General features: G+C 44.7%; 1 protein-coding gene across 4 annotated transcripts in view; it reads left to right on the top strand.

The window, feature by feature from the left end:
• The window catches only part of NEGR1 (neuronal growth regulator 1), an 846,141-nt gene that overhangs the window by 476,234 nt on the left and 342,455 nt on the right, over window positions 1-27,452 (top strand). For all 4 annotated transcript variants that reach the window (XM_077450476.1, XM_077450477.1, XM_077450479.1 and 1 more), the window contains exon 4: window positions 20,048-20,179. In XM_077450476.1, coding sequence (XP_077306602.1) covers window positions 20,048-20,179 — 132 coding nt within the window. The remainder of the gene's footprint in view (window positions 1-20,047; window positions 20,180-27,452) is intronic.

The raw sequence follows: 27,452 nt of genomic DNA on the forward strand, positions 1-27,452 counted from the left end.
GAACTTGGGTTCTGCAGCAGGACAATGATCCTAAACACACCAGCAAGTCCACCACCGAATGGCTGAAGAAAAACAAAATGAAGACTTTGGAGTGGCCTAGCCAAAGTCCTGACCTGAATCCTATTGAGATGTTGTGGTATGACCTTAAAAAGGCCGTTCATGCTCGAAAACCCTCTAATGTAACTGAATTAGGACAATTCTGCAAAGATGAGTGGGCCAAAATTCCTCCAGGACGCTGTAAAAGCCTCATTGCACGTTATCGCAAACGCTTGATTGCAGTTGTTGCTGCTAAGGGTGCCCAACCAGTTATTAGGTTTAGGGGGCAATCACTTTTTCACACAGGGCCATGATGGTTTGGATTTTTTTTCACCTTTAATAATAAACACCTTCATTTACAAATTGCATTTTGTGTTTACTTGTGTTGTCCTTGACTATTGTTTAAATTGGTTTGATGTTCCGAAACACTTAAGTGTGACAAACATGCAAAGGAACAGGAAATGAGGAAGGGGGCAAACACTTTTTCACACCACTGTATGTGTAGTCTTTGGTGTATGGTTTTAGACAGGGCTAGGACAGGGGGGGGGGGGGCAGGAGGGGCGGCTGCCCTGGGCACTGTGGTATCATGGGCGGTAGGGGGAGGGGGCACCACAAGGAAATAGGGAGGAGGGGATTTGTGTTGTAAAGGGGATTTGGGGGGCAACAGGGAGTAAGTATTGTTCTAGGAGGGGAAATTTGGGGGTATGCTAAAATCTAGGGTCGAGAAGGAATGGGGGAAGAAGATTTGTGCTAGGAAGGATGACTGGGGCACTTTGTGCTGGAAGGAGGGATTTTCAGTGGGGTTATTGGGAGGGGTAATCTTAGGGGTAGATAATTTGTGCTAGAATTAGTGATTTTTTTGAGGGGGCTCTTGAATTGGGGGGTGGGGTGGATAAGATTTGTGCTGGGAGGGGGGATTTCAGCAGGGGAACAGATTTGCACTTGGAGGAGGGGGGATTTATGCTTAGGGGGTGAAAAAGATTAGTGCTTAGTTTTTTCTTGGGGGGGGGGGGGGATTTTTGATGACGCATAAAATGCTCATACACCTTGGGGGCGGGGGGGGGGGGGTGCCATTGGAGGATTTGAAGATTTTTGTGTCTGAAATGTTTATATGCACCAGCCAAAAATATTGAGATTAGAAGGACATAGGCCTTAGAAGCTTTATGTAGTTCTGGGTTGTAAATTGTTTTCATGATTTGCTGAAACCAGTGTATCATGCATCACCCACCAACCCCATGGTCCAGGTTGATTAGTTCACACGTCTTCCTCAGTTCAGTGTTTGCTTGAGTAATAACTGAACATCCTGATCATATGTGTAGTCTTGGGTGTATGGTTTTAGACAGGGCTGGGACAAGGGGGGGCAGGAGGGGTGGCTGCCCTGGGCACTGTGGTATCATGTGCCCAGGGCATTTCAGCAGGGGAACAGATTTGGACTTGGAGGAGGGGGGATTTATGCTTAGGGGGTGAAAAAGATTAGTGCTTAGTTTTTTCTTGGGGGGGGGGGGGGATTTTTGATGACGCATAAAATGCTCATACACCTTGGGGGCGGGGGGGGGGGGGGTGCCATTGGAGGATTTGAAGATTTTTTGAAGATTTGAAGATAATTTGTGCTAGGATTTGAAGATTTTTTGAAGATTTGAAGATAATTTGTGCTAGAATGAGTGATTTTTTTGAGGGGGCTCTTGAATTGGGGGGTGGGGTGGATAAGATTTGTGCTGGGAGGGGGGATTTCAGCAGGGGAACAGATTTGCACTTGGAGGAGGGGGGATTTATGCTTAGGAGGTGAAAAAGATTAGTGCTCAGTTTTTTCTTTGGGGGGGGGGGGGGGTTTGATGACGCATAATGCTCATACACCTTGGAGGGTGCAGTTTGGCATGTTTGCCCTGGGCTCTGGATGACCTTGTCCCGGCACTGGTTTTAGACCTTTGGAGCTTCATGCCGTTCTGGATTTTAAACCATTTTTATAATAATTTACTTAAACTAGCATGTCATGCACCAGCCACCATCCCATCATCCAGGTTGATTGGTTTTCACTTTTTCCCTGATTTCATGTTTGCTGGAACAATAACTGAACATCTTGAACATGTGTGCATTCTTTGCTTTATGTGTTTTTAGATCTTTGAAGCTTTAGGGCCGGTTCACACAGCGGGCGATGCGAGGCGACACGACTCGCCTCGCCTCGCTCCCGCAAGTCGCCCCCGTTCTGTACAATGGAACCGTTCTGAGAGGAGCGACTCGAGTCGCTCCGACTCAGAAAAAAGGTTCCTGTACTACTTCTGGGCGACTTTGGGGGCGACTTGCATTGACTTCTATACAGAAGTCCTCTGCAAGTCGCCGCTGAGGTCCCCGCAGGTCGCGGCGAGGCAAGTCGGAGACGCCTCGCCGCGCCTGCAGTGTGAACCGGCCCTAATGCTATTCTGTGTTTTAAATTGTTTTCATAATTTGCTGAAACCAGCATGTCATGCACCAGCCACCTTTCCATCGTTCAGGTTGATTAGTTCTTACAATCTTCCCCAGTTCAGTGTTTTCTTGAGCAATAACTGAACATCATCTTGACAATAATGTATGTGCATTCCTTGTTGTACATGTTTTTAGACCTTTGAAGCTTTATGTTGTTTTTGGGTTGTTCATTATTTACTGAAACTAGCATGCCATGTGCCAGTCACCAGCCCATGGTGCAGGTTGATTGGCTCACACATCTTCACCAGTTTAATGTTTGCTTGAGAAGTAACCGAACAACTTGACAACTTGAATAACTATCTGCATTCCTTTTTGTATGCGTTTTTAGACCTTTGAAGTTTTATGCTGTTTTGTGTTGTAAGCGGTATTCATAATTTGCTGAAACTAGCATGTCGTGCACCAGCCTCCATCTCATGGTCCGGGTGATACATCTTCCCCATTTTAATGTTTGCTTGAGCAATAACTGAATATCTTGACTATGTGCATTCCTTGTTGTATGCATGTAAGACCTTTGAAGCTTTATGCTGTTTCTGAGTTTTAAATTGTTTTCATTATTTGCTGAAACCAGCGTGTCACACACTGACCACCATCCCATATTTCAGGTTGATTAGTTCACATAATCTCACTCAGTTCAGTGTTTGCTTAACCTCCCTGGTGGTACGATTATTTCAGATTTTAGGCGCTGAAAGCGGTACCATTATTTTTCATGGAAATTTGGCGTTTTATATTGTAGGCCTGTAATTCTTAGAAATAATTCACTTAAATCCGTCCAAACAAGAGTCTAATAGACATCCCGGGTATGATAAAATTTGAAATATGAAATCATAAATTATAATATAATATTATATATATATATATATATATATATATATATATATATATATATATATATATATATATAAAAAATAAATAACTATAAATAATTATAACAAATAATAATATAATAATAATAAAATGTATTCAATAATGTAATCAAATCAAAAACGCTAAAATGTGCTGAGTTGCAGAATTGTCGCTGTCATTACTTTTAGTGTTTGATGACGAATTTCCCCACAAATTACTGTCGCTCAATTCTGCGAGTGATTCTAATTTATTATCGCTGTTTTCTAGCTGGTCTATAACCACTTTTGATGTAAACGGACATTTTTTGGTTGCTATGGACAATCTCCAGTTTCCAGGCATAAAGAACAGTATTTATAATATAAAACTGCATGCAGGACACTGGGCAGACCACTAGGGACAAAGGGGATGTGTAATTATTTGATACAATACTGTAATCTGTATCTATACCGTGTTTTTTACTTTTTGAATTTGGAGCCGAACTCCGTCCCCGTGCGTCGCAACGCTCGCAGGGAACGGAGCTCTGCGCTGTCACAGACCGAGCGTGACGCGGCGGCTCGCTGATCACAGCGGGGAGACATCGCTGGATCCAGGGGATAAGGTAAGTAACCCCCTACATGGATCCAGCAATGCGATCCCGAGTCTGGCTCTGGAATAACGCTTATGGTAATTAAATCTCACCCCGAGCTAGACTCTGGAAATTTCCCGCCAGAGAGGTTAAAGAGGAGGGCCGTTTAAAAAAATAATAAATAATAAATTAAAAGTCAGCAGCTGCAAATACTGCAGCTGCTAACTTAATAAGCCGACTTACCTGTCCAGGGCGCCCGCGATGTCGGCTGTCCGAGGCCGACCCGTCCCTCGGCTCTCAGGTCCCGGCGCCGCCATTCTTTCTAAGGGAAACAGGCAGTGGAGCCTTGCGGCTTCACTGCCCGTTTCCTACTGCGCATGCGCAAGCCGCGCAGCGCTTTGTGAATGGGACGTGCTGTGTTCTGTGACACAGCACGTCCCATTACCCAGAAGACAACGCGACGAGGAGAGAAGAAAAAAGATCTCCGCGGAGGAGGAAGAGGCAGATTAGGATTATGTGCCTAGCAACAGGCATTTCTGGTAAGTAAAAAAAAAATGTTTTTTCATTTTTTTTTTTTTTTAGATTTTTTTCTAATTTTTAATGTATTCTTTTTTTTTCAGGGTGACCCTCCACTTTAAGCAATAACAATTTCCCAATTTCCCTTTGGTAACAATTTCCCAATTTCCCTTTGGGATTAATGAAGTATTCTGTATTCTATAACTGAACATCTTGACCGTACGTGCATTCTTTGTTGTATGCTTTTTTTTTTTTAGACTTTGTTCTTATGTTTTCATTATTTGCTAAAACCAGTGTGTCATACACCAGCCACCATCCCATCATCCAGGGTGTATTGGTTCATACATCTTCCCCAATTTAATGTTTGAGCAATAAATGAACACCTTGACCACATGTGCATTCCTTGTTGTATATTTCTTTTTAAACCTTTGAAGTTTTACGCTGTTCTGTCTTCTAAGTTGTTTTTATGATTTGCTGAAACCAGTGTGTCATGCACCAGCCACCATCTCAAGGTCCAGGTTGATTTGTTTTTACAATCTTCAGTTCAGTGTTTTCTTGAGCAATAACTGAACATCTTGACTATCTGTCACATACCTGGTTGAGATTGAGCTGTAGAGGGGGCTTCTCTTGCACCTCTTGTCCAACACCTCTGGTTAATGGTGACAGGAGGTGTGAGGACACAGAGTGGCACGAGGGCTGGCATAACAGGCAGCGCCAGCTGAGGTTTGCATGAAACTGATGACCATAGATCAGGGCCAGGACAAGGGGTGGGTAGGAGGGACGGCTGCCCCTGGCGCAATGGTTCATTGCATGGGTTGGGTGGCACCCTGACCCTAACCCTAAGGGAAAGGGGGGCGCAGGTTGGCATCTTTGCCCTGGGCGCTGGGTGACTTTGTCCCGGCACTGCCATAGATTACCAGGCAGGAACCAGGAACTGGAACATGGTGAAGCTTGATCAGCAGGCAGGAGTGTAGCTGGGACACAAGCCAAAAGGTCATTAACAGGCTGGGCAGCGAAGGTACAGGAACATAAGGCAGAAGCAGAGTCAGAATATAGGCCGGAGTCAGTACACAGTCCGGCAGCAGGGCACAGAAGCACAAGAGAGGAACAGAGTCAGAATACGAATTGAGGTCACAGTAGGCAGGCGGGAATGCAAAGATTGGTCAGGGGCAAGCTGGGACAAGCACGGGTAAGCAGATATAGCAGGTCAAGGCACAGGTAAACAGGAACTGGCTGACCACTCAGCAATCTGTTCCTGCCATAGTTTAGCTTAAATAGGTTGTTTGGCACCAGTGTGTGCACGTGTGCGTGTGCATGTTTGTGCATGCATGCAAATTCCTGTTCTGTATTGAGCATTTGCTCATAATTATGAGCATGAACATGTAATGGCCTTCCGGTTCTAACTGAGGTTTTCTTACACTATCCATGCATTCCTTGTATGTTTTTTTAGACCTTTGAAGCTTTATGCTGTTCTGGGTCCTAAATTATTTTCATAATTCACTGAAACCAGTGTCATGTAGCAGCCACCATCCCATGATCCCAGTTGATTCCCACATCTTCCCCAGTTTAATGGGTATGCCATATAAAGTAGTTGCTGAGTGCAGATTTATTTGACCATTTTGTGGTCCTCAAACCATTATATGCCCTCCTCCACCATAATGGCCTTTACCAAGTCTAAGCACCAGTCTCGGGTTCTGCTGCTGACCAGCAAGGTCTTTTCCAGGTCCATGTATCAATAATGAAGGTCATATACGTCAGCAGTGGATAGTGCATGTTTCTGATGTGGTGTGGAGTCTAAGAAGGAAATTTCTGGTCTTCCAGATAGCATAGCCTTCTGGAAAATTCCTGAATCCTGTTTGTCCTATTGGCATCTGGTAATGAACGTCCAGTAAATGAAAGGATGTAGCGATTCATCAGACAAAAGCATAATCTATATCAATGGTCTCCAAACTGCGGCCCGAGGGCCGGATGCGGCCTTTTGCTATTATCTGGCCCTTGGGGCACTTTTCTTCCCACTGATTACAAGACTATTCTGCCAACTGGCAACAATGGCACACCATTTCTCCCATTGACACCATCGATGGGGCACTATTTCTCCCACTGACACCAACAATGGAGAACTATTTCTCCCATTGACACCAACAATGGAGCACCATTTCACCCACTGACACCAACAATGGAGCACTATTTCTCCCATTGACACCAACAATGGAGCACCATTTCTCCCACTGACACCAACAATGGAGCACTATTTCTCCAATTGACACCATCAATGGGGCACTATTTCTCCCCTAATACCAAAGTGTTGATGTTTATTCTCACTAATGCCAGGAAATATTCCAATCCTCCTCAAGTCTGAAGGACAATAAACTGGCCCATTGTTTATAAAGTTTGGAGACCCCTGATCTATATAAAGGCAAAGGCCAGGTCAGGCAGTATTTAAGCAAAGTTGTGTAAGGGGCAGAAGGTCAAGTCTTGTACTAGACACACATACCAAAGTTTAGGCTGAGGTTGTATTGAAGGTAGCAAAAAATACTGCACTGCAAGCAGTAATAGCAAGATGCTAACATAAAAAAACAACTGCAAATCTTTGTTAAGCGCACTGAACCAGATGAAAAGTTGACCCATGGCAAAAATTGTTGTGCAAGTATTTCAGTACTGGCACAGCAATTGTGAATAGTCTCCTAATCCGTCTAATACCAGGATGTTAATTTTTCTATGATCATCAGCTCTATCTAGTGGCCATATTGCAGGATTTTTGTGCATTTCCTCAACCAGGAAAATACAGCATTATGACCACTAGATGGAGCTGATGATCATGGGAAATACATATATTATGCTTTGTATGCACCATCAAATTTTTTCTGACGGATTTTGTGCCAAACTTGCCTTGCATACATACTCGGACAAAGTTGTTGGAAAATCCAATCGTTCGGAACGTGGTGACGTTAGTTGCGTACAACTGGACTACGTAGAGGCTAGTAGCCAATAGCGTTTGTCTCGTAATTTAATCTGAGCATGCGTGGCATTTTGTCTGTCGGAATTCTCTACAAACGATCGGAAACAGTCCGATTGGATTTTGTTGTCGGAAAATTTTACATCCAGCTCTCAAACTTTTTCCGTCTGGATTTCCGATGGAAAAAGTCTGATAGAGCCCACACACGATCGGATTTTCCGATCGGACCTTTTCCGTTGGAAAATCAGACTGTGTGTACAGGGCATTAGACACATTACAGGGATTATTTATGACAGCTGTGAAAGCATTTGCATAGGGAATATTTTAGAAATCAACCCTTAGCCCCCGTACACGCGGTTTGACATTCCGACAACAAAATCTGTCCGAAACTGGTGTTGCATATACACGGTCGCATAAAGTTGTCAGAAAATCTGATCGTTCAGAATGTGATGCCGTTCATTCATTGCGACGGGACTACGTTGCGGCTAGTAGCCAATAGCTTTGGTCTCGTAATTTTATCTGAGCATGCATGGCACTTTGTCCAATCGGAATTCGATTGGAAAAAGTCTGATCAGATTTTGTTGTTGGAAAATTTGAGGTCCTGCTCTCAAATTTTTTCCATCGGAAAAAGTCTGATAGAGCCCACACACAATCGGATTTTCCGACAACATAATCCGATCGGACCTTTTCCGTTGGAAAATCAGACTGTGTGTACAGGGCATTAGACACATTACAGGGATTATTTCTGACAGCTGTGAAAGCATTTGCATAGGGAATATTTTAGAAATCGAGCCTTATGGCCCGTACACACGATCCGAATATCCTACGAAAACGGTCGTCCGAGGAACGATCGTACGATTTTCGGATCGTGTACACTACTTTCGACAGCCGATCACGACCGTTCATCCAATATCATTCGATCGGACATGCACGGAAATTTTCCTCGTACGATTCCAGATTGTACGATTTTCATTTAGTCAGTATAGTTGTCGTCCGAAAATACAATACAAAGACATTACAACACATGACATCACTAACGATTTTTTTTTTTCTCTATCGTACGAGAATTTTCGTGACTTTATTTAGCTATTCAATTTCTACTTGCGATTATTAACCGAAAATGGTCGTGAGATCGGTCGTACAATATTCGGATCGTGTGTACGGGGCATAATGCCGCGTACACACGACCGGACTTTCCGGCAGACTAGGTCTGACGGTCTTCCCCACGGACTTTCGGCGGAGTTCCGACAGACCTCCCGAATAAACGCACTTGCCCACACACAAACGGACTAAGACCGTTGGAAACTCCGATAATTTTGAACGTGATGACGTAAGACGGGACTAAAAAAGGAAGTTCAATAGCCAGTAGCCAATAGCCTCCCTTGCGTCGTATTTGGTCCGTCGGACCAGCACACAGACAAACGGTTTTCCCGATAAGAATTAAGTCCATCGGACAGATTTGAAACATGTTCTATTTCTAGGTCTGTCTGATTTTTTTTTTTTATGAAAAAGGATCGGATTAGCCCACACACGATCGGATTGTCCACCGGACTGATTCCACCGGACCTAGTCTGCCGGAAAGCCCGGTCGTGTGTACGCGGCGTTAGCGATGACAGGACAAAACGCGTAGCATATGAACATGCACTACCCTATGTAGGCCAGCAGACATGCACACATCTGGCAACAGCATGCCTGAACCAGACTGGCAGCTACCCACCGGTAACGTATGGTCAACTGGAGCCGTACAGCCGCTACCACTCACCTATATTATGAGCTGCATGTTTTAGCTGTACCTGCTGTCTCATATGCAAATGACATTCTTTGCCATCTGCTCCGGCACATCACAACCACCTATCCAAAGTGGCTAATGGAGTCTGGAGAAGCAAATTATGGTTTGTGACTTAAATCATTATTTTTCAGTTAATACTTGGCAGGTGTCATTAGAATGAGGACATTCTTTCTCAGCGCCGGCTCATTTAACCTCCTCCTAGAACCGTTGCTTCTCCAGGCTATGCTTTGCTGCGTTTTTTTGTTTTTTTTTCCCTTCCCAAGGCAATGTGCTGCCGACATAAACATGTTGCACTAGCTGTACTTTCCCAAACTTCAGGAAACACTTTAATAATGATGGGCTGTACTGAACTCAGCATCACCATCTTCAACAATTATCCCCTAACCTCCGGGCGCAGAGCAGCGTTCAAAGATGCTGACTGCATAAAGTTTTGTGAGTCGAACAATTAAATAGAAAAAGAAGTAAAAAAAAAAAAATGCAAAGATTTCCGTAAAACACATGAAGTTAACCACTTTCAGACCGGGCCATTTTGCTGGTAAATGACCAGAGGTCTTTTTACAATTTGGCACTGCGCTGCTTTAACTGGTAATTGCGCGGTCATGCAATGTTGTACCCAAACAAAATGTGCGTCATTTTCTTCCCACAAATAGAGCTTTCTTTTGATGGTATTTGATTGCCTCTGCGACTTTTATTTTTTGCGATATAAATGGAAAAAGACCGCAAATTTTGAAAAAAAATGATATTTTCTACTTTTTGTTATTAGAAAAATCCAAGAAATTCAATTTTAGTCATACATTTAGGCCAAAATGTATTCAGCCACATGTCTTTGGTAAAAAAAAAGTCAATAACTGTATATTTATTGGTTTGCGCAAAAGTTGTCACATCTACAAACTAAGGTACGTTTTCTGGAATTTACGCAGCTTTTAGTTTACGCCTATCTCAGTTCTTGAGGTGCTAAAATGGCAGGGCAGTACAAAACCCCCCCAAATGACCCCATTTTGGAAAGTAGACCCCCTAAGGAAATTGATAAGTGGCATGTTGAGCCCATCGAATATTTTATTTTTTTGCCTCAAGCGATTGAATAATGACAAAAACATTTTTTTTATTTTTTTTTACACAAAGTTGTCACTAAATGATATATTGCTCACACATGCTATGGGCATATGTGAAATGACACCCCAAAATAAATTCTGCTGCTTCTCCTGAGTACGGGGATACCACACGTGTGGGATTTTTTGGGAGCCTAGCCGCGTACGGGGCCCCGAAAGCCAAGAACCGCCTTCAGGTTTTCTAAGGGCGTAAATATTTGACTTCACTCCTCACTACCTATTACAGTTTTGAAGGCCATAAAATGCCAAGATGGCACAAAACCCCCACAAATGACCCCATTTTAGAAAGTAGACACCCCAAGCTATTTGCTGAGAGGCATGTTGAGTCCATGGAATATTTTATATTTTGCCACAAGTTGCGGGAAAATTACAAACTTTAATTTTTTTTAATTTTTTTTTCACAAAGTTGTCACTAAATGATATATTGCTCACACATGCCATGGGCATATGTGAAATGACACCCCAAAATAAATTCTGCTGCTTCTTCTGAGTACGGAGATACCACATGTGTGGGATTTTTTGGGAGCCTAGCCGCGTACGGGGCCCCGAAAACCAAGAACCGCCTTCAGGTTTTCTAAGGGCGTAAATATTTGACTTCACTCCTCACTACCTATTACAGTTTTGAAGGCCATAAAATGCCAAGATGGCACAAAAACCCCACAAATGACCCCATTTTAGAAAGTAGACACCCCAAGCTATTTGCTGAGAGGCATGTTGAGTCCATGGAATATTTTATATTTTGCCACAAGTTGCGGGAAAATTACAAACTTTTTTTTTTATTTATTTTTTTCACAAAGTTGTCACTAAATGATATATTGCTCACGCATGCCATGGGCATATGTGAAATGACACCCCAAAATAAATTCTGCTGCTTCTCCTGAGTACGGGGATACCACATATGTGGGACTTTTTGGGAGCCTAGCCGCGTACGGGGCCCCGAAAACCAAGCACCACCTTCAGGCTTTCTAAGGGCGTTACAGTTTTGAAGGCCATAAAATGCCAAGATGGCACAAACCCCCCCCAAATTACCCCATTTTGGAAAGTAGACACCCCTAAATTTAGGGGTACACTAGTGAGACTAGATAATAAATGGCGGGTGCCCTGAAACTATAAAAAAATAACTAACCAACCAGCGTCACCTGTAACAGTTATATGGTGATCACTGGTGAAAGTGTTAACTAGGGGGCAATCAGGGGGCTTTATGCGGTAGTATATGGGGGTCCCTGGCGCTATAAAAAGTTGCGGCGAACCTAAATACCTACCTGCCTAACTAGCGTCACCTGTGACACTAATACAGCGATCAGAAAAATGATCGCTTATTAGGCTGGGTTCAAACTGGAGCGATGCGGGAACGCCACGAATCCGCGGCGGGTTCCCGCATCGCATGCCTCCCGGCGGCAGTTCACACTGCCCTATGCGAACTGCTGGGAGTGTCAGTGAAATGTTAATGACACCCCCAGATCAGTTCGCATATCGCAGTGCGATCTGCAAACTCGGATCGCATGGTGTGAACACCCATGCGATCCGATTCTGCTGCGTACCAAAAAAAGGGTCCCGTGCGAGTTTGCGGCGGGTGCGGCGGGTGCGACACGAATTCAGCCATACTATCTGTATGGCTGAACTCGAATCGCACAGAGATCGGATGTGATTTGCACTGCAGTGCGGTGCGAATCACATCCGTTCTCAAACCGCTGCAATGTGAACCCAGCCTTAGTGACACTGGCGACGGGGGGTGATCACGGAGTTAAACCTTTATTGGGGGGGTTAGGGGGGTACCTTATTACAGTCACAAATGACACCAATGCAAAAAAAAAAAAAAAAGCAATTGGTGTCACTGTGACTGGGGGGGCAGGGGTAATTGGGGGGGTGATCGGGGGGTAAAGGGGGGGTGTGAGTGTTCCTGGCATGTTCTACTGTATGTGTGGTGTGTTGGTGCAACTCACCGAACCTCTCTCCTCGGTGCCGGAACGAAAAATACCGACACGGAGGAGAGAATACATCACTTCCTCTCCTGTGTTTACATTACAGGAGAGGAAGTGATGTCACGAAGGATTTCCATTCGTCGAGAGCGATCGCGAGGGGGTGGCCATGAATGAATGGCCGCCCCCTCATCCCGGATCGCTCTCGAAGGAATGCCGACCGCCGCAGGCACCGGGGGGGGCCCGATCGGGCCCCCCACCCGCGGGCAGGCAGGGACTTATATATACGCCCATATGCCTGCCCGTGCCATTCTGCCGACGTATATCGTCGTGCGGCGGTCGGCAAGTGGTTAAAATCCAACTGAACTTCTAGTTTAAGTCAGAGCCCTCCTGTACCTTTTGTATTGTACTATAATTGTGCTGCCCCCCCCCCCCCCCATACATTGTAAAGTGCTGCGTAAACTGTTGGTGCTATATAAATCGTTAATAATAATAATAATAATAATAATAATAAAAGTCAGCTAAATACGTACATTGCAGGCGCATTAAAACAAAAGGTGCATAAAGTTTCGCTGTTTTTTTTTTTTAACCACTTCAGCCCTGGAAGATTTCCCCCCTTAATTACCAGGCCATTTTTTGCGATACGGCACTGCGGCGCTTTAACTGACAATTGTGCGGTCGTGCGACGTTGCACCCGAACAAAATTGACGTCATTTTTTTCCCACAAATAGAGCTTTCTTTTAGTGGTATTTGATCGCCTCTGCAGTTTTTATTTTTTGCGATATAAACAAAAAAAGAGCGGTAATTAAAAAATATATATATATATATATATATATTTACATTTTGCTCTAATAAATATCCCAAATTAAGATAAATGTGATTTGGTTTTACATCAGCCAAATATGTTGGAAGTGCATTAAAACAAAAGATGTGCAAGGTTTTACTATTTATTTTCTTTAGAAAGTAGCCACAGCTTGCAGAGTAGAAACGCCCGTCCCCTGCCAGCATACAGCAGAGGAAGACCCTTATTATCTGTGTGGGAGTAGTGGTCTTTTTTTTTTTTTTTTTGATCAATCGATTTTTTTTATTTTAAAAATAAAGCATATAAGATATACATCGTACAGTAAATATCAAATACGAGTAAACAAAAGATATCCGAAAAAAATATTGACATTCTTATAGACGTACAGTTCATCCATTAAGTAAGAGATTAGTAATACATTACAGAAACAGAAATATAAAATTAACTGATATATATGATATTATATAAATATAAATATTAGCCTCCAATAGACACCCCAATGGGTGCTCAGCTGTGTCTTGGGGGATGGAAATGTCGCCAATATTAAGTATTTTTAGTCATTTAAAACTATAATATAGCCAAATATAATGCAACAAGGAATTGAAAACACAGTAAAAGTATATCTAGATATGGTTTAAGATAGTTTCAGAAAATCAGCGGATTTTGACCATCCTTCCCAAGGTGACCACCTACGTTTTTCTTTTGGTAAATTACCTGCAATGGAGGCCATCATTAATTCATAGCTGTAGTATAAGGATACGGTATCCAAGAGCTGATAAACAGTTGGAGGTGTTGCTGATTTCCATAATCTGGTTATGGATAGTCTAGTCTGGCTGCCAGGAAGACATGTGTCGTTACATGACGAAAAGGGTATGGTATGTCTTCTATAGTTAAAGTGGTTGTAAACCCTTAAAAACCACTTTGACCTACAGGTAAGCCTAGATTAAGGCTTACCTGTAGGTCCAAGAAATATCTCCCAAACCTATACGGTTTAGGAGATATTTGCCCGAAGACGGGCACCGCTATCTACGGCGCATGCGCCGTAGACAACGGCGCGCAGGCGCACTGAGCGGGGCATCGTCGATGACGGCAATGCCGCGAGTCTCGGCTCCCGTGCGCATGCGCGTGAGTGACGTCATCGCTGCTCCGGCGAATCACAGCGCCAGAGCAGCGAGACCCACGGAGACCCACCAAGAAGATGGACGCTCGGAACTACAGGGGACAGCGGTGACTTCGCTGGCTCCTGTGTCAGGTAAGTAACACATAATGGACTACTGTGCGATGCATAGTAGTCCATTATGCTTTGCCTTTACAGGGAATGAAAGAGGAAGTAAACCCATCAGGGTTTACTTCCTCTTTAAGTTCAATATCGCTAACTCAGGTGAAAAAGGAATCTGTATTTGAGTTATGTCTGTTAATATAAGAAAAACATTTTTTAGTGCAACTCCAAAAAATATGAAACATGTTACCTTTAGTGGATTTACATTTCCAACATAAATCCGATAAAGTTGAATTAAAGGATGTTGAGTAGTGGTCTTTTAAGAGAGCTTCCACACACCCCTCTGTTGGGTGGGACCTATATCTATGCAAATAGCAAAGCTCATGCGCCTTGATGATTGGAGAGCTCTAGCACTGACCCAACTGGAGGTATGTTGGACCTCTGCAAAGAGACCACTGCTTCCACAAGGCTTTAACAACTAAAAGTGTTCTCCTTAACTTCATAGCAAGATTGTTGTGATTTTGTTTTATGTGTGAAAGCATCTTTGAATTGATATTTCCTTTAAAGGACATCCCAAGTCTCCTGCGAGGTGCGGGAGTCTCTCGCATTTGGTAGCGGGCTCCCGGTCACCCGCGAGTGCCCTGCGATCTCCCGTCTGCAGGGCTGTTCCTGGGCGGCAGTGGTGTCATCCATGTGTCCCCCTCCGTTCTCCTCCGACCTGCTTTCCTCCTCCTCCTCTTTCTTTTCACCTTCTGTCTTAGGGTGGCTCCACACAATCAGTAGAGCCATCCTTGGAAAAAATTTTTTTTTTTTGTAAAATCAGATGCTAATATTAGGACTTTGCTTCTTTTTTTTTTTTAGATGCAGATATCAGCGCTTTGCTCGCCAGCTACTGTGCTTTCAGCCTTGTTCAAATGGGAGTACTACAGTGTATGGCCATGAGAGGGCAGTGTTTGCCGGGGATGCAGAGGTGTTCATTCTTGTGCAGGAATCCCATTCTTTGCGTCCCATACATGCATGAAACACCTCTGCATCTCTGACAAACACTGCCCTCTTATGGCCATACACTGTATTACACCCATCTGAATGAACCCCCCAATTATCACTTTAGTGAGACAAAAAAATGAGATAAACTTGCTGTAAGCCCATATTTGGGAGCCGACCGCCGACCCCAGGGGCCCTGCTCGTCTTCACTTCTTTTTAGTTCTATTTGTGAGAAATTGCGATATGTAAATAACTTTTTTCACAAATGCTGTAGGTGCTGTATTTCACATCTGCACACTTAGGAAGTGATAAACGGAAAATGTTCTATTTAGAGACAATAATGTTTGATTTCACAGTGAAGCTTTGAAGCTAAACTCCAGGCAAGCAGCTACGTGCAAAGATGAAATTAACTCCTTAATGCCTGTTCACAGCGGCCCTTTAAGTGGGCTTTAATTCCCCAGGAGGTAGTGCAGCTTTGGTATAATGTGACTGCTTTGATTGGCTCTCCCATCATCAGAGGCCATCTTGCTGGCACCCAATCAGAAGCATTGATTGAGAGCTGCCGCTGATAGCTTGGTCAGTGTGTTGGGAGTGTGCAGCACACAGCCGCAACCGGCTCAGCAGCACACAGCCGCAACCGGCTCAGCAGCACACAACAGCAACCGGCTCAGCAGCACACAACAGCAACCGGCTCAGCAGCACACAACTGGCTCAGCAGCACACAACAGCAACCGGCTCAGCAGCACACAACTGGCTCAGCAGCACAGAACAGCAACCGGCTCAGCAGCACACAACTGCAACCGGCTCAGCAGCACACAACCGCAACCGGCTCAGCAGCACACAACCGCAACCGGCTCAGCAGAACACAACCGCAACCGGCTCAGCAGCACACAACAGCAACCGGCTCAGCAGCACACAACCGCAACCGGCAACCGGCATCACCCCTGCTGTGCTATTGTGTTCTATTGTGCACCCCCCAAACACACTGATCAGCTGTTGGTTGGATGCTGGTTTTCCTGCATGCTCGTTCATGAGACCGGCTTCTGTTGGACAAGGAGGTGAACACGGGCCGAAAGTTGGACAGCTCCTGCCAAACTGAATAATTTTTTTCGGCCCTTGTGTACCCAGCCTTACCTTTGCTTACTTGTGCATTCCTGTGACCCGGAGTCAGCCGACAATGGGCAGGGGATATCGCAGAGCCATTTCAGGCTCTGGCAGCATCCAGGCAATATTGTCAGGATCCACCAAGCTGCCTGATTGACAGCTGGCACCACCTATCGTGGTGTGACTGAGGGCCAGCCACTCCTGCCTCCCTCTTTCTTGTTTGATACTCTGGTGAGCGCTGGAAGGGGGAAGAACAGAGAGCGGCCACATATTTGCGTACCAATAAGCAGACACAGCTGTGCCGAGGAGGCACATGCTGGGCACCCACAGCACAGTTATCGGCGGCTAACGGAAAGCTCCCGAGCACTTCTTGCGGATGGGAGCTCTCTGATCATGTGGTCATCGTAACAGGCAATTATGGTGGTCACATGATCGTAAACCTCGCCCCGCCTCCCAGCTTTTGAATCCTTTTAAAGGGCCGGGAGGTGCCAGCGCAAAGGGATTAGTCACCAGCTAGCCCAATAACACAAATGAATGGGCTTTTCTCTTTAAAGTGGACCTCCAGCCTCTCCTTCAGTCTTACACAGTTGTACCGGCTCCTCTCCTGTCCTGAAATTACTTACTCTGATTTCACTGCATACTGTGAGCTCCTCACAGTGTCCATTAGAAGCTGCAACATGTCAGATAGACCTGATCTCATTTACTGCCTGGAGGACATCCAGCATCATCTAACACTTTCCACAACAGCCTGATTGTCCCTTGCCTGCCCCTTCCATTCATTGGATTTCAGTTCTTCCAATTATGGAGGCTCAGCATCACATATGGGCATCACCTAGGGGGGGTCTGCATAAAAATACAGTCTGCCTAGGAACACCCACTCTTACATTTGCATAACTCCTCCCAAGAGCCAGCCCACTGCTTACATCAGGGCTGAGGGCTCATGAATAGTACAGAGGTCGGGCACTGGGATGTATTTATAGGAAGCCATGTACAGTACATACCTCCCAACTTGGAGGATGGAGATGGGAATGAGGGACACCTGTTAGTAAAAGTATGCAGGCATAGGACACGCCCCCTGCCACACCCACTTGAAGGATTATAATTAACTACTTCAATACCAGGCACTTTTACCCCCTTCCTGCCCAGGCCATTGTTCAGCTCTCTGTTCTTTCACACTTTGAATGACAATTGAATGACTTTGAATGGACAAATGACAATTGTGCTGTCATTCAACACTGTAACCATGTGAAATGTTTATCATTTTCTTCACACAAACAGAACTTTCTTTTGGTGATATTTAAAGAGGAAGTAAAGGGTAAAAAAACACACCCTGCAAGGCAAAGGCATAATGAGCTAGTATGCATAGCATACTAGCTCATTATGAATAACTTACCTGAGAACGAAGCCCCCGAAGCTGCCATGGATCCCGGAGCGACTTCCGGGGCTCGCGGCTCTGGTTCTCTGATTCGCCGGAGCCACGATGACGTCACTCCCTCGCATGCGCACGGGAGCCGACACTGGCGGCATATCGCCACGATCTGCGGCCTGCCCAGTGCGCCTGCGTGCCGCTGCCTATGGTGGCTGTCTTTGGGTAAATATCTCCTAAACCGTGTAGGTTTAGGAGATATTTCTTGGACCTACAGGTAAGCCTTAATCTAGGTTTACCTGTAGGTCAAAGTGTGTTGTAAGGGTTTACAACCACTTTAATCTCTGCTGCGTTTTTTTAATTTTTTACAAAAAAGAAGCAAAAGACTGAAAAATTAAAAAAAAATAAAGTTTTTCTTAGTTTCTGTCAGTACATTTTATAAATAAGTAATTTTTCTCCTTCGCCGATGTGCGTTGATGAGGCTGCACTGATGGGCACTGTTGGGCTGCACTAATGGGGTGGCATTAATATGCCACATTTATGAGCATTGATAAATGGCACTGATGGGCACTGATAGGCAGCACTGGTGGCACTGATAGGCTGCACTGATAAATGGTACTGATGGGCACCGATAGGCGGTACTGGTGGGCACTGGTAGGTGACACTTATAAATTTAGCTGATGGGCACTGATAGGCAGCACTGGTGGGCACTGATGGGCATTGATGGGTGGCTCTGATATGTGGCACTGATGAGCACTGATAAGCAGCACTAATAAATGGCACTGATGGGCACTTATCGGCTGCACTGATGAGGTGGCACTAACATGCCACACTTACTAGCACTGATATGTGGCAGTGATGAGCACTGGTAGAAGGCATTGATAAATGGTACCGATGGGCACTGATAAGCAGCACTGGTGAGCACTGATAGGCGGCACTGATGGGCATTGATGGGTGGCTCTAATATGTGGCACTGATGAGCACTGATTGGCGGAACTAATAAATGTCACTGATGGGCACTGATAAGCGGCCCTGATAAATGCCACTGATGGGCACTTATAGGCTGCACTGATGAGGTGACACCAATATGTCACACTTATGAGCACTGATATGTGGCACTGATGAGCACTGATAGACAGCACTGATAAATGGTACTGATGGGTACTGATGACACTGATAGGCGGCACTGATGGGCATTGATGGGTGGCACTGATGGGCATTGATGGGTAACACTGATATGTGCCGCTGATAAATGGCACTGATGGGGACAGATGGGTGGCACTGGTGGGCACTGATAGGCAGCACTGATGGGCGGCACTGATGGGCAGTGATGGGTGGCACTGATAGGCGGCACTGATGGGCACTGAAAGCCAGCACTGACTAGAAGCACTAATGGGCACTGACTGCTGGCACTGGTGAGCACTGATTGCTGGCACTGGTGGTGGTTTATTGCAATCAGGGCACTGATCATCAGGGCACTGATTACATCTCTTACTATCCCCTGCGAGGAGATGCCCTCTGATCGGCTCTCCTCACCACATACTCTGTCAATGTGAGGCAAGGAGAGCCGATTACTGGCACTTCTTTGTTTACATGTGACATTGGACACAGCCGATCACATGGATAAAGAGCAGTTTGATCGGCTCTTTACAGAGATCGGGGTCTCGGCATGTCCTAGTTGGGGTGCGCAGGAGCGGCCACTTGGGTGTGCCATCACATGATGTCCATATGCTTTTCCTATTCATTTATATTGGCTTCTGAAATCTACAAATGAAGCAATTTAGAAATCAGATGAAAGGTTTAGCACTGGGCTTGAAAGATAAAAAGTGCAGTTTAAATACAACTATATAGATCAGACCAAAATGAGGAGGAAAGAGGGACAGAGGGAGTTCCAAATCAGGGACAGTCCCTCGAAATCAGGGACATTTGGTAGACATGTATGTAGGGCTGAAACAACTAATCGATTCTGAAAATAATCATTAGTTGCAGTCCTACATGTATGTATAGTACCCTGCTGGCCCCTCCCCCCAGCCCCGATCTACCTGCATTGCATAGAGGAGCACAGAGACCTGGCATGGATAACGCTGAGCCTAATACAAGGTATGCGGAGAAAACAGGTTTTATTGAAAAACTTCATTAGCATGTTGATGAGAGTGGAGGGAAGGAACCTGGGAAAGCTAAATTCAAGCAGATTAAAATTCAGCTATAAATACGACTTCTCCCCGTTACCAATTTCAAATTAATTTACAAATCTGCTAAAAGCCTTCATTACTATTTATGACAGACGGAACACAGGCTGTAAATATGCTGCCACAACCAGGACGCTTCTTTATTCTTTCCTCTATTAATTCTATTTTCTCTCTCTTTTTTTTCTTGCAGCTAAACCATTCGGAAGCGGGCAGTACTTGGACATATACGGGATTACGAGAGACCAGGCGGGTGATTACGAGTGTCTGGCAGAGAACGCAGTGCCCTATTCTGATGTGAAGAAGGTGAACGTCGTCGTCAACTGTAAGTTACCATTTAATTGTTCCTAAACATAAAAATAGAAGCGTAATATCTCCCAATCCGCCGGATTCATCAAGATGCGTTAAAGTGGAACTAAACTTTACAGTAGGCTGGTGCCGGCGTGCTCTGCCCAGATTCTTCCAGGTGCCGGTTTTCAGCTATATTGATTGGCTGGCACAGGATGACGTGACTCCCATGCACGTGCAGGAGTTCCGTCATCTTGGAACACAGGCTGTAATGTATATACAGTGCTGCGCATGCACAGTCTACAGTTTAAAGTGTAACTCCACTTTTGTTCAGAAAAAAAAAAATATTCCCCTCTGGGTGATCTGTGTACATTTCAGGGATTTTACCAAACTTTATTGTGAATTCCTACCTTTTGTTATTCTGAAGAAATCTCTGTTTGCTTGTCTGTGTCCATGTCCAACGTGAAGGTGAATGGAAGTGATTTTATATTTATCTATCAGCTGAGTTCTAATGTGGCAGGGTCTGCATCCCTTTAGGCGTGATTTACCTTTGGAAGTATGTCACCTAAAATTACATATTTTTTTGGCACTTTTTGACTTGTATCTTAGTGCAGATTTCTGGGAAGATTAGTGAGCCAATCACACAAGCAGGAAATTATGTTGTTTCTGGGGGGGGGGGGGGGGGGGGGATCCGATCGTGTGTGGGCTCCATGGGACTTTTTCCGTCGGAATTTCCGACACACAAAGTTTGAGAGCAGGATCTAAAATTTTCCGACAACAAAATCCAATTGTTTAAATTCTAATCATGTGTAGACAATTCCGACAGACAAAGTGCCACGCATGCCCAGAATAAATCACGAGTTGAAAGCTATTGGCTACTGGCTCGTTTATAGTCCCGTCGTACGTGTTGTACGTCACCGCGTTCGGAACGATCGGATTTTCCGACAACTTTGTGCGACCGTGTGTATTCAAGATGAGTTTGAACCAACATCCGTTGGAAAAAATAAAACGTTTTTGTTGTCGGAAAATCCTATCGTGCGTATGGGACATAAGACTGGGATGCCATTAAAGTTCATGTGCGAGTAAAGGTAGGTGTCCCAATACTTTTGACAATATAGTGTATATAAGTGATCCTGCACATAGCGGCCACACTGTAGCAGTAAAACTTCTATAGGGAGGTCAGCAAGTGGCTATTACCCTGACTGTAGGTTACGGAAGATAGACACACCTTTAGTGGTAAATGCTCTCAGGTTGGAATAGAAGGCGATTTTGGTGTTCTTCTGAAGGTTCTTGCGATAGAGCCAGGGCCGTCTTTAAGGCAGGGCAAAAGGGGCAGCTGCCCTGGGCCCTGTCATTGTTGTGGGGCCCAAAGCAGCTGCCTCATACTTGCCAACTGCCCCAGTTTAAATTACCTTGTCCCTTTAGTCCTGTGCTGTGTCCTGATATCTCAGTGTGAAGTGCTGCTACTAATGCTGCTCAGCTCTGCCCTATTGTTGTGTACAGATGACTCACCTGCAGACCCTGTGTTTACATGTAAATAACCAGCATTCATATGTAAATAGGGACAACATTTATATGTAAATAGCTGCATCCAGCAGCATAGATATGTAAATAAAAGCGGCATTCATATGTATATCATGCCCCCAACAGTGAGGAGCAGTAATCTCTAGCAACCAATCAACAAGCAGAAATCATGTGCTAAAACAAAGATACACTCACTTTTTCCCATCTACTGTGTATCGCCACTGCGCTGAGCACAAACTTTAAACTAACCCTCCCCCCCTCCGGCGCCACAATTGGCACCTTTCAGGGGGGAGGGGGGTGCAGGTACCTGTACAGTACAGGTATCTGCACCCACTTCCGGCGTAGATTCTGCAGAAGGTACGCCCCTTTCAGAAGGTCCCCCCGCTGCCTGCTGGGAAACACACGGATCCCAGAGACAGCGGGGACCATCCTTATTGCGCAACGCGACTCGCGCATGCGCAGTAGGGAACCGGGAAATGAAGCCGAAAGACTCTACTTCCTGATTCCCATACCCAAGATGGCGGCGGCAGCACCCGAGAGACGATCGAGAGATCGGCTTTGGGTGCCGACATCGCGGACGCGCTGGACGGGTAAGTGTCATTATTTTAAAAGTCAGCAGCTGCAGTATTTGTAGCTGCTGGCTTTTAAAAAAAAAAAAACGGCGGACTCCCCGCTTTAAACATTTTTTTAGGAATGGACACGTCTGATAGAACTTGAAACAATTCACTTGATTCCCGTTTTTTGTTTATTTATTTATTTTCAGTGTTGAACAATTATTTAGTCACAAGGTGATTTGTTTCAAAAGATTGTATGTATTTGCCATCACTATTCATCTGATGCTATGCACTATACAATAATTTGTGTTAATTGATTTTGATACAAGTTATTTTTTTTCCTTTTTTTTTTATTTATTTCTGTATGCACAAGGCCGGGTTTGCACAGTGAAGTATCATTTAGTAATTCATGTTCACTGGAGTATAGACGTGTGCACAACGGAAAATTTTGTTTAGTTTCGGTTCGTTGTCATTCGTAAAATACATAATTTCGTTCTGTTATATTCGTTATGTTACTTTAATACGTTTGCGGATAATTCCTTATTATTCGTAGAGTGTCGATATTCGTTATACTGAATCTCGAATCCTGTCAAATTCATTCGTTATATGCGCTATAATTTCGTTCGTATTCGTTGAAATTTGATATTTATGTATGTATATACATTTGTGATAATGATTAGTAGTTTGTTTATTGAATCTTTTAACACACACAATGACAACGTCTCTTCTCCTCGGCTCAAATACAATACAACACCCTTCTAACTCAGTTCTCAGGAATGCACTTTGCCAGTAATCCATCCTCCGGCACAAAATGAATCAGCTGATTGGACTATAAGATTTAATTTGAGCTGACCTTTTGTTTCATTAGATCTTTAAAGAATTACCGAATCATGTCGAATTCATTCGTTATATCCGCTATAATTTCTTTCGTATTCGTTGTAATTCGTTATTTTTTTATTCGGACATTCGGATGCATTCGAATGTCCGAAAGATGCAAAATTCTGCCAAATTTCGATTTGTTACGAAACAAATTGCCCAAGCCTACTGGAGTATAGTATTTAACATTTCTAAATTCACTGGTGTGGATTTATATTACATTCAGCGCTGCTTATTCTATCGTTTAGATAAGAAATCATGTGCTGTAACATCTAGCAACTAATCAGTGAGACGTAATGTGTGCTGTAACCTCTAGCAACCACAGTCAGTGAGCGGTAATGATACACTGTAACCTTTAGCAACCACAGTCAGTGAGCGGTAATGATACACTGTAACCTTTAGCAACCACAGTCAGTGAGCAGTAATGATACACTGTAACCTCTAGCAACCACAGTCAGTGAGCGGTAATGATACACTGTAACCTTTAGCAACCACAGTCAGTGAGCGGTAATGATACACTGTAACCTCTAGCAACCACAGTCAGTGAGCGGTAATGATACACTAACTTCTGGCAACCAATCACAATCGCTGCCTGATCTGATTCAGTAAACTGATTTGGAGTCTACCTTCTATTTATTGTATGTCTCAGAGCAGGTGGAGAGCAAAATTGTATTGGGGGGGTGGGGGGGTCCAAAAAAATGTATAGTATTTAACATTTCTAAATTCACTGGTGTGGATTTATATTACATTCAGCGCTGCTTATTCTATCGTTTAGATAAGAAATCATGTGTTGTAACATCTAGCAACTAATCAGTGAGCCGTAATGTGTGCTGTAACCTCTAGCAACCACAGTCAGTGAGCAGTAATGATACACTGTAACCTCTAGCAACCACAGTCAGTGAGCGGTAATGATACACTGTAACTTCTGGCAACCAATCACAATCGCTGCCTGATCTGATTCAGTAAACTGATTTGGAGTCTACCTGCTATTTATTGTATGTCTCAGAGCAGGTGGAGAGCAAAATTGTATTGGGGGGGGGTGGGGGGGCCCCAAGAAAATGTTTGCCCAGAGTCCAATCAATATTAAAGACGGCCCTGGATAAAGAGAAAATCTTTACTGACCCGAGTTCTTCGGAAAGTCGTCGGTAGCGGAAAAAAAGTGATGAATAGACTGTTTTACAGGAGCAACATGTGCAGCACAGAGGGGACTTATGGCTTGAAAGAAAGTCCTATATATCAGAGGAAAGATCGAGCAGATTAAATATTCAGAGCGTAATCTAATTTTATTTCACCGTCATAAATTGTATTAGCTATTGCATTAGGGTTTATTAGGCGGATGCTGATTTATGAAGGATAATTTGTATACTCTTTACTTTCCTCTTGGTAAGAGCGGTTTGACTATCCACTTAGAATAATTCCCTCATTTCACATGAAGCATCTTCTGTACTTATATGGTGCATTCATTAACTACAGAAGGCTCCTCTCAATTTCTACAAATTATACGCCTTAAAAAAAATAAAAATAAAGCATAATTACCAAATGATGCTCAATATGTATTTAAAAAAAAAAAAAAATCATCCTTTAGACATACGCAGTAAAAACATTTTGTTGGTGAAACTGTGGAAATAAACAAGCATGACATGAGCGGCTGCTTTTTTTCCACTCCAGTAATTCTGTCTAAAATAAAGTTTAGAGGCGATAAGTAATTTTAATGCTTTTTTGTTAATTAAATTTATTTAAGAAAAACAGTGAAAAGGCTTCTAAAATTGCTTAAAGGGGCAATCCACCAAAATTTACCAGCTTCTGTAAAGATTTGGACACTTTACTGCCTCCCCCCCAATATCTTTATGGCCCTAAAAGTGATTGTTATGCAACAGAACAGAAAAAGAGAAGGCGGTGAAGACAGCGGTGAAGACAGCGATGACATCGCCGACAGAAGACCGGGCCACCGCCAGTAAAAGAGCTGGAAGGAGGAGCGGAGGCCCGGCAAGAAGAACCAAAGAGGGGGACAAGAAGTCGGAAGAAGAGGCGGCGACAGAAGACCGGGCCACCGCTAGTAAAAGAGCTGGAAGGAGGAGCGGAGGCCCGGCAAGAAGAACCAAAGAGGGGGACAAGAAGTCGGAAGAAGAGGCGGCGACAGAAGACCGGGCCACCGCTAGTAAAAGAGCTAAAGAAAGAAAGTGGAGGCCCGGCAAGAAGAACCAAAGAGGGGGACAAGACCCCCGAAGAGGGGGACAAGACCCTCGAAGTTGGAAGAAGACCCCCGGGCAGCAACGAAGAAGAAAGCCGGGCTCTTCTGCTAGTAAAAGAGCTAGCAGAAGATAGCGGAGGAGTCCGGCGAGAAGACCCCCCAAGACGGAAGAAGACCCCCGGAGCTGTGCAATAAATTATTTTAAACCCTTGTGTGTTATGTTTTATTTATATTTTTTTCACAGGTGAATGGGTAGGGGTACATTGTACCCCATACTCATTCACATAGGGTGGGGGGCCGGTATCTGGGGGCCCCTTATTAAAGGGGGCTCCCGGATTCCGATAAGCCCCCCGCCTGCAGACCCCGGCAACCAACGGCCAGGGTTGTCGGGAAGAGGCCCTTGTCCTCATCAACATGGGGTGGGGGGGGCCGCACAATTTTTGAGTCAAAACTACTTTCTAAGTCCGCTGGTCTTTTGGGGGAAAAAAGTCCACCGGAGCCCACACACGGGCAGATTGTCCAGCGGACTCTGGTCTGCCGGACCAAGTCCGCCGGATAGTTTGATCGTGTGTACGCGGCATAAACGATCACCTTGTAACTACAAGCCAATCAGGCTTTGCTATATTCTGACAATGAGGAATAGGAAGCGAGAGGTAGAGGAAGCAGAAGGAAGACCTCATTGGTATGCAGCTTCTCCTCCATTGTCCAATCAGCCGGTCTCAATGCAAATCTCACACAACAAGCGGCGGGGAGCTCTCTCTGTAGCTGTTTGCTGCAGATTAGCCTTTGCTTTGTACTGGGAATAATTGTTGTATATTGAATTATGCGTTTCATTTATGTTGTGGCGCTCTATACATGCGGGGTCATTTTGCACGCTACGCTCATTAACTGAGACTTGTATTGCAAGTGACTTGCAGCTGACCTCCTCTGTAACAGAATGATTGTTTATTGCTTGTGCCTGTTGTTGTATGGTGGGCACATCATCTCCAATTTGGTGCAGCAGCTGCTTTCATGTTCTTTAGAATTTTATTTTATTTACACAAAGTCATGTTCACATCGCTTACTGACCCGTCCGCTGATGCCGGCCTGGCAAGCTGTCAAGTATAATGGATGGAATTGCTATACTATGTATAGGAGAGGATTATAGGCTATAGGCAGGACGAAAGGGGAGGCGGGGGGGGGGGGGCAGTAACACCTGGCAAGCTGCCCCCCTACAAGGAAGAGTGTACAGAGCGGAATGTTCATCAGGAGAACTTGACTGCGCTTCACTCTTCATATGTTGTCTTCAGAACGCAGCTGCTTTGTGTTAATGATTTATCGACGTCACCGGGTCCACATGTATCAATGGGGAACCTGAGCCTGGGGCAATGCACACAACCACCATCAGAGGGCGCCCTTCACATCCAAAGTCCCCCCCATCATAACAGAGCCCCCCTTTACATCCAAAGTCCCCTCATCATATAAAAGCCCCCCTTTACATCCAAAGCCCCCCATCATAACAGAGCCCCCCTTTTACATCCAAAGTCCCTTCATCATATAAAAGCCCCCTTCACATCCAAAGCCCCCCATCATATCAAAGCCCCCCTTTACATCCAAAGTCCCCCCATCATATCAGAGCCCCCCTTCACATTCAAAGTCCCCCTATCATAACAGAGCCCCTCCTTTACATCCAAAATCCCCCCATCATTACAGAGCCACCCCTTTATATCCCAAGTCCCCCCATGATAACAGAGCCCCCTTCACATCCAAAGTCCCCCATCATATCATAGCACCCCCTTCACATCCAAAGTCCCCCATCTTATCAGAGCACCCCCTTCACATCCAAAGCCCCCCCATCATATCCGAGCACATCCAAACCCCCCTATTATATCAGAACCCCCTTTACATCCAAAAAGCCCCCCCCCCCATCATATCAGAGCATCCCCTTATTCCAAATCATAACCTCTCCTTCACAACAAAAGCATGCTCTTCAAATCAGAGGTTCCCCCATCATATCAGAGCCCCTCCTTCACATCCAGAGTCCCCACAATCATATCAGAGCACCCCCCCTTTCCACATCAGACTTTCCCCTTCCCACTAGAAGCATCCTCTTCATATTAGAGCCCCTCCTTCACATCCAAAGTCCCCCATCATATCAGAGCTTCCTTTCCACATCCAAAGTCCCC

This window comes from Lithobates pipiens, unplaced genomic scaffold (genome assembly GCF_037356315.1).
Source record: "Lithobates pipiens isolate NorthernLeopardFrog02 unplaced genomic scaffold, aLitPip1_a1.2 Scaffold_23, whole genome shotgun sequence".
NCBI lineage: Eukaryota > Metazoa > Chordata > Amphibia > Anura > Ranidae > Lithobates > Lithobates pipiens.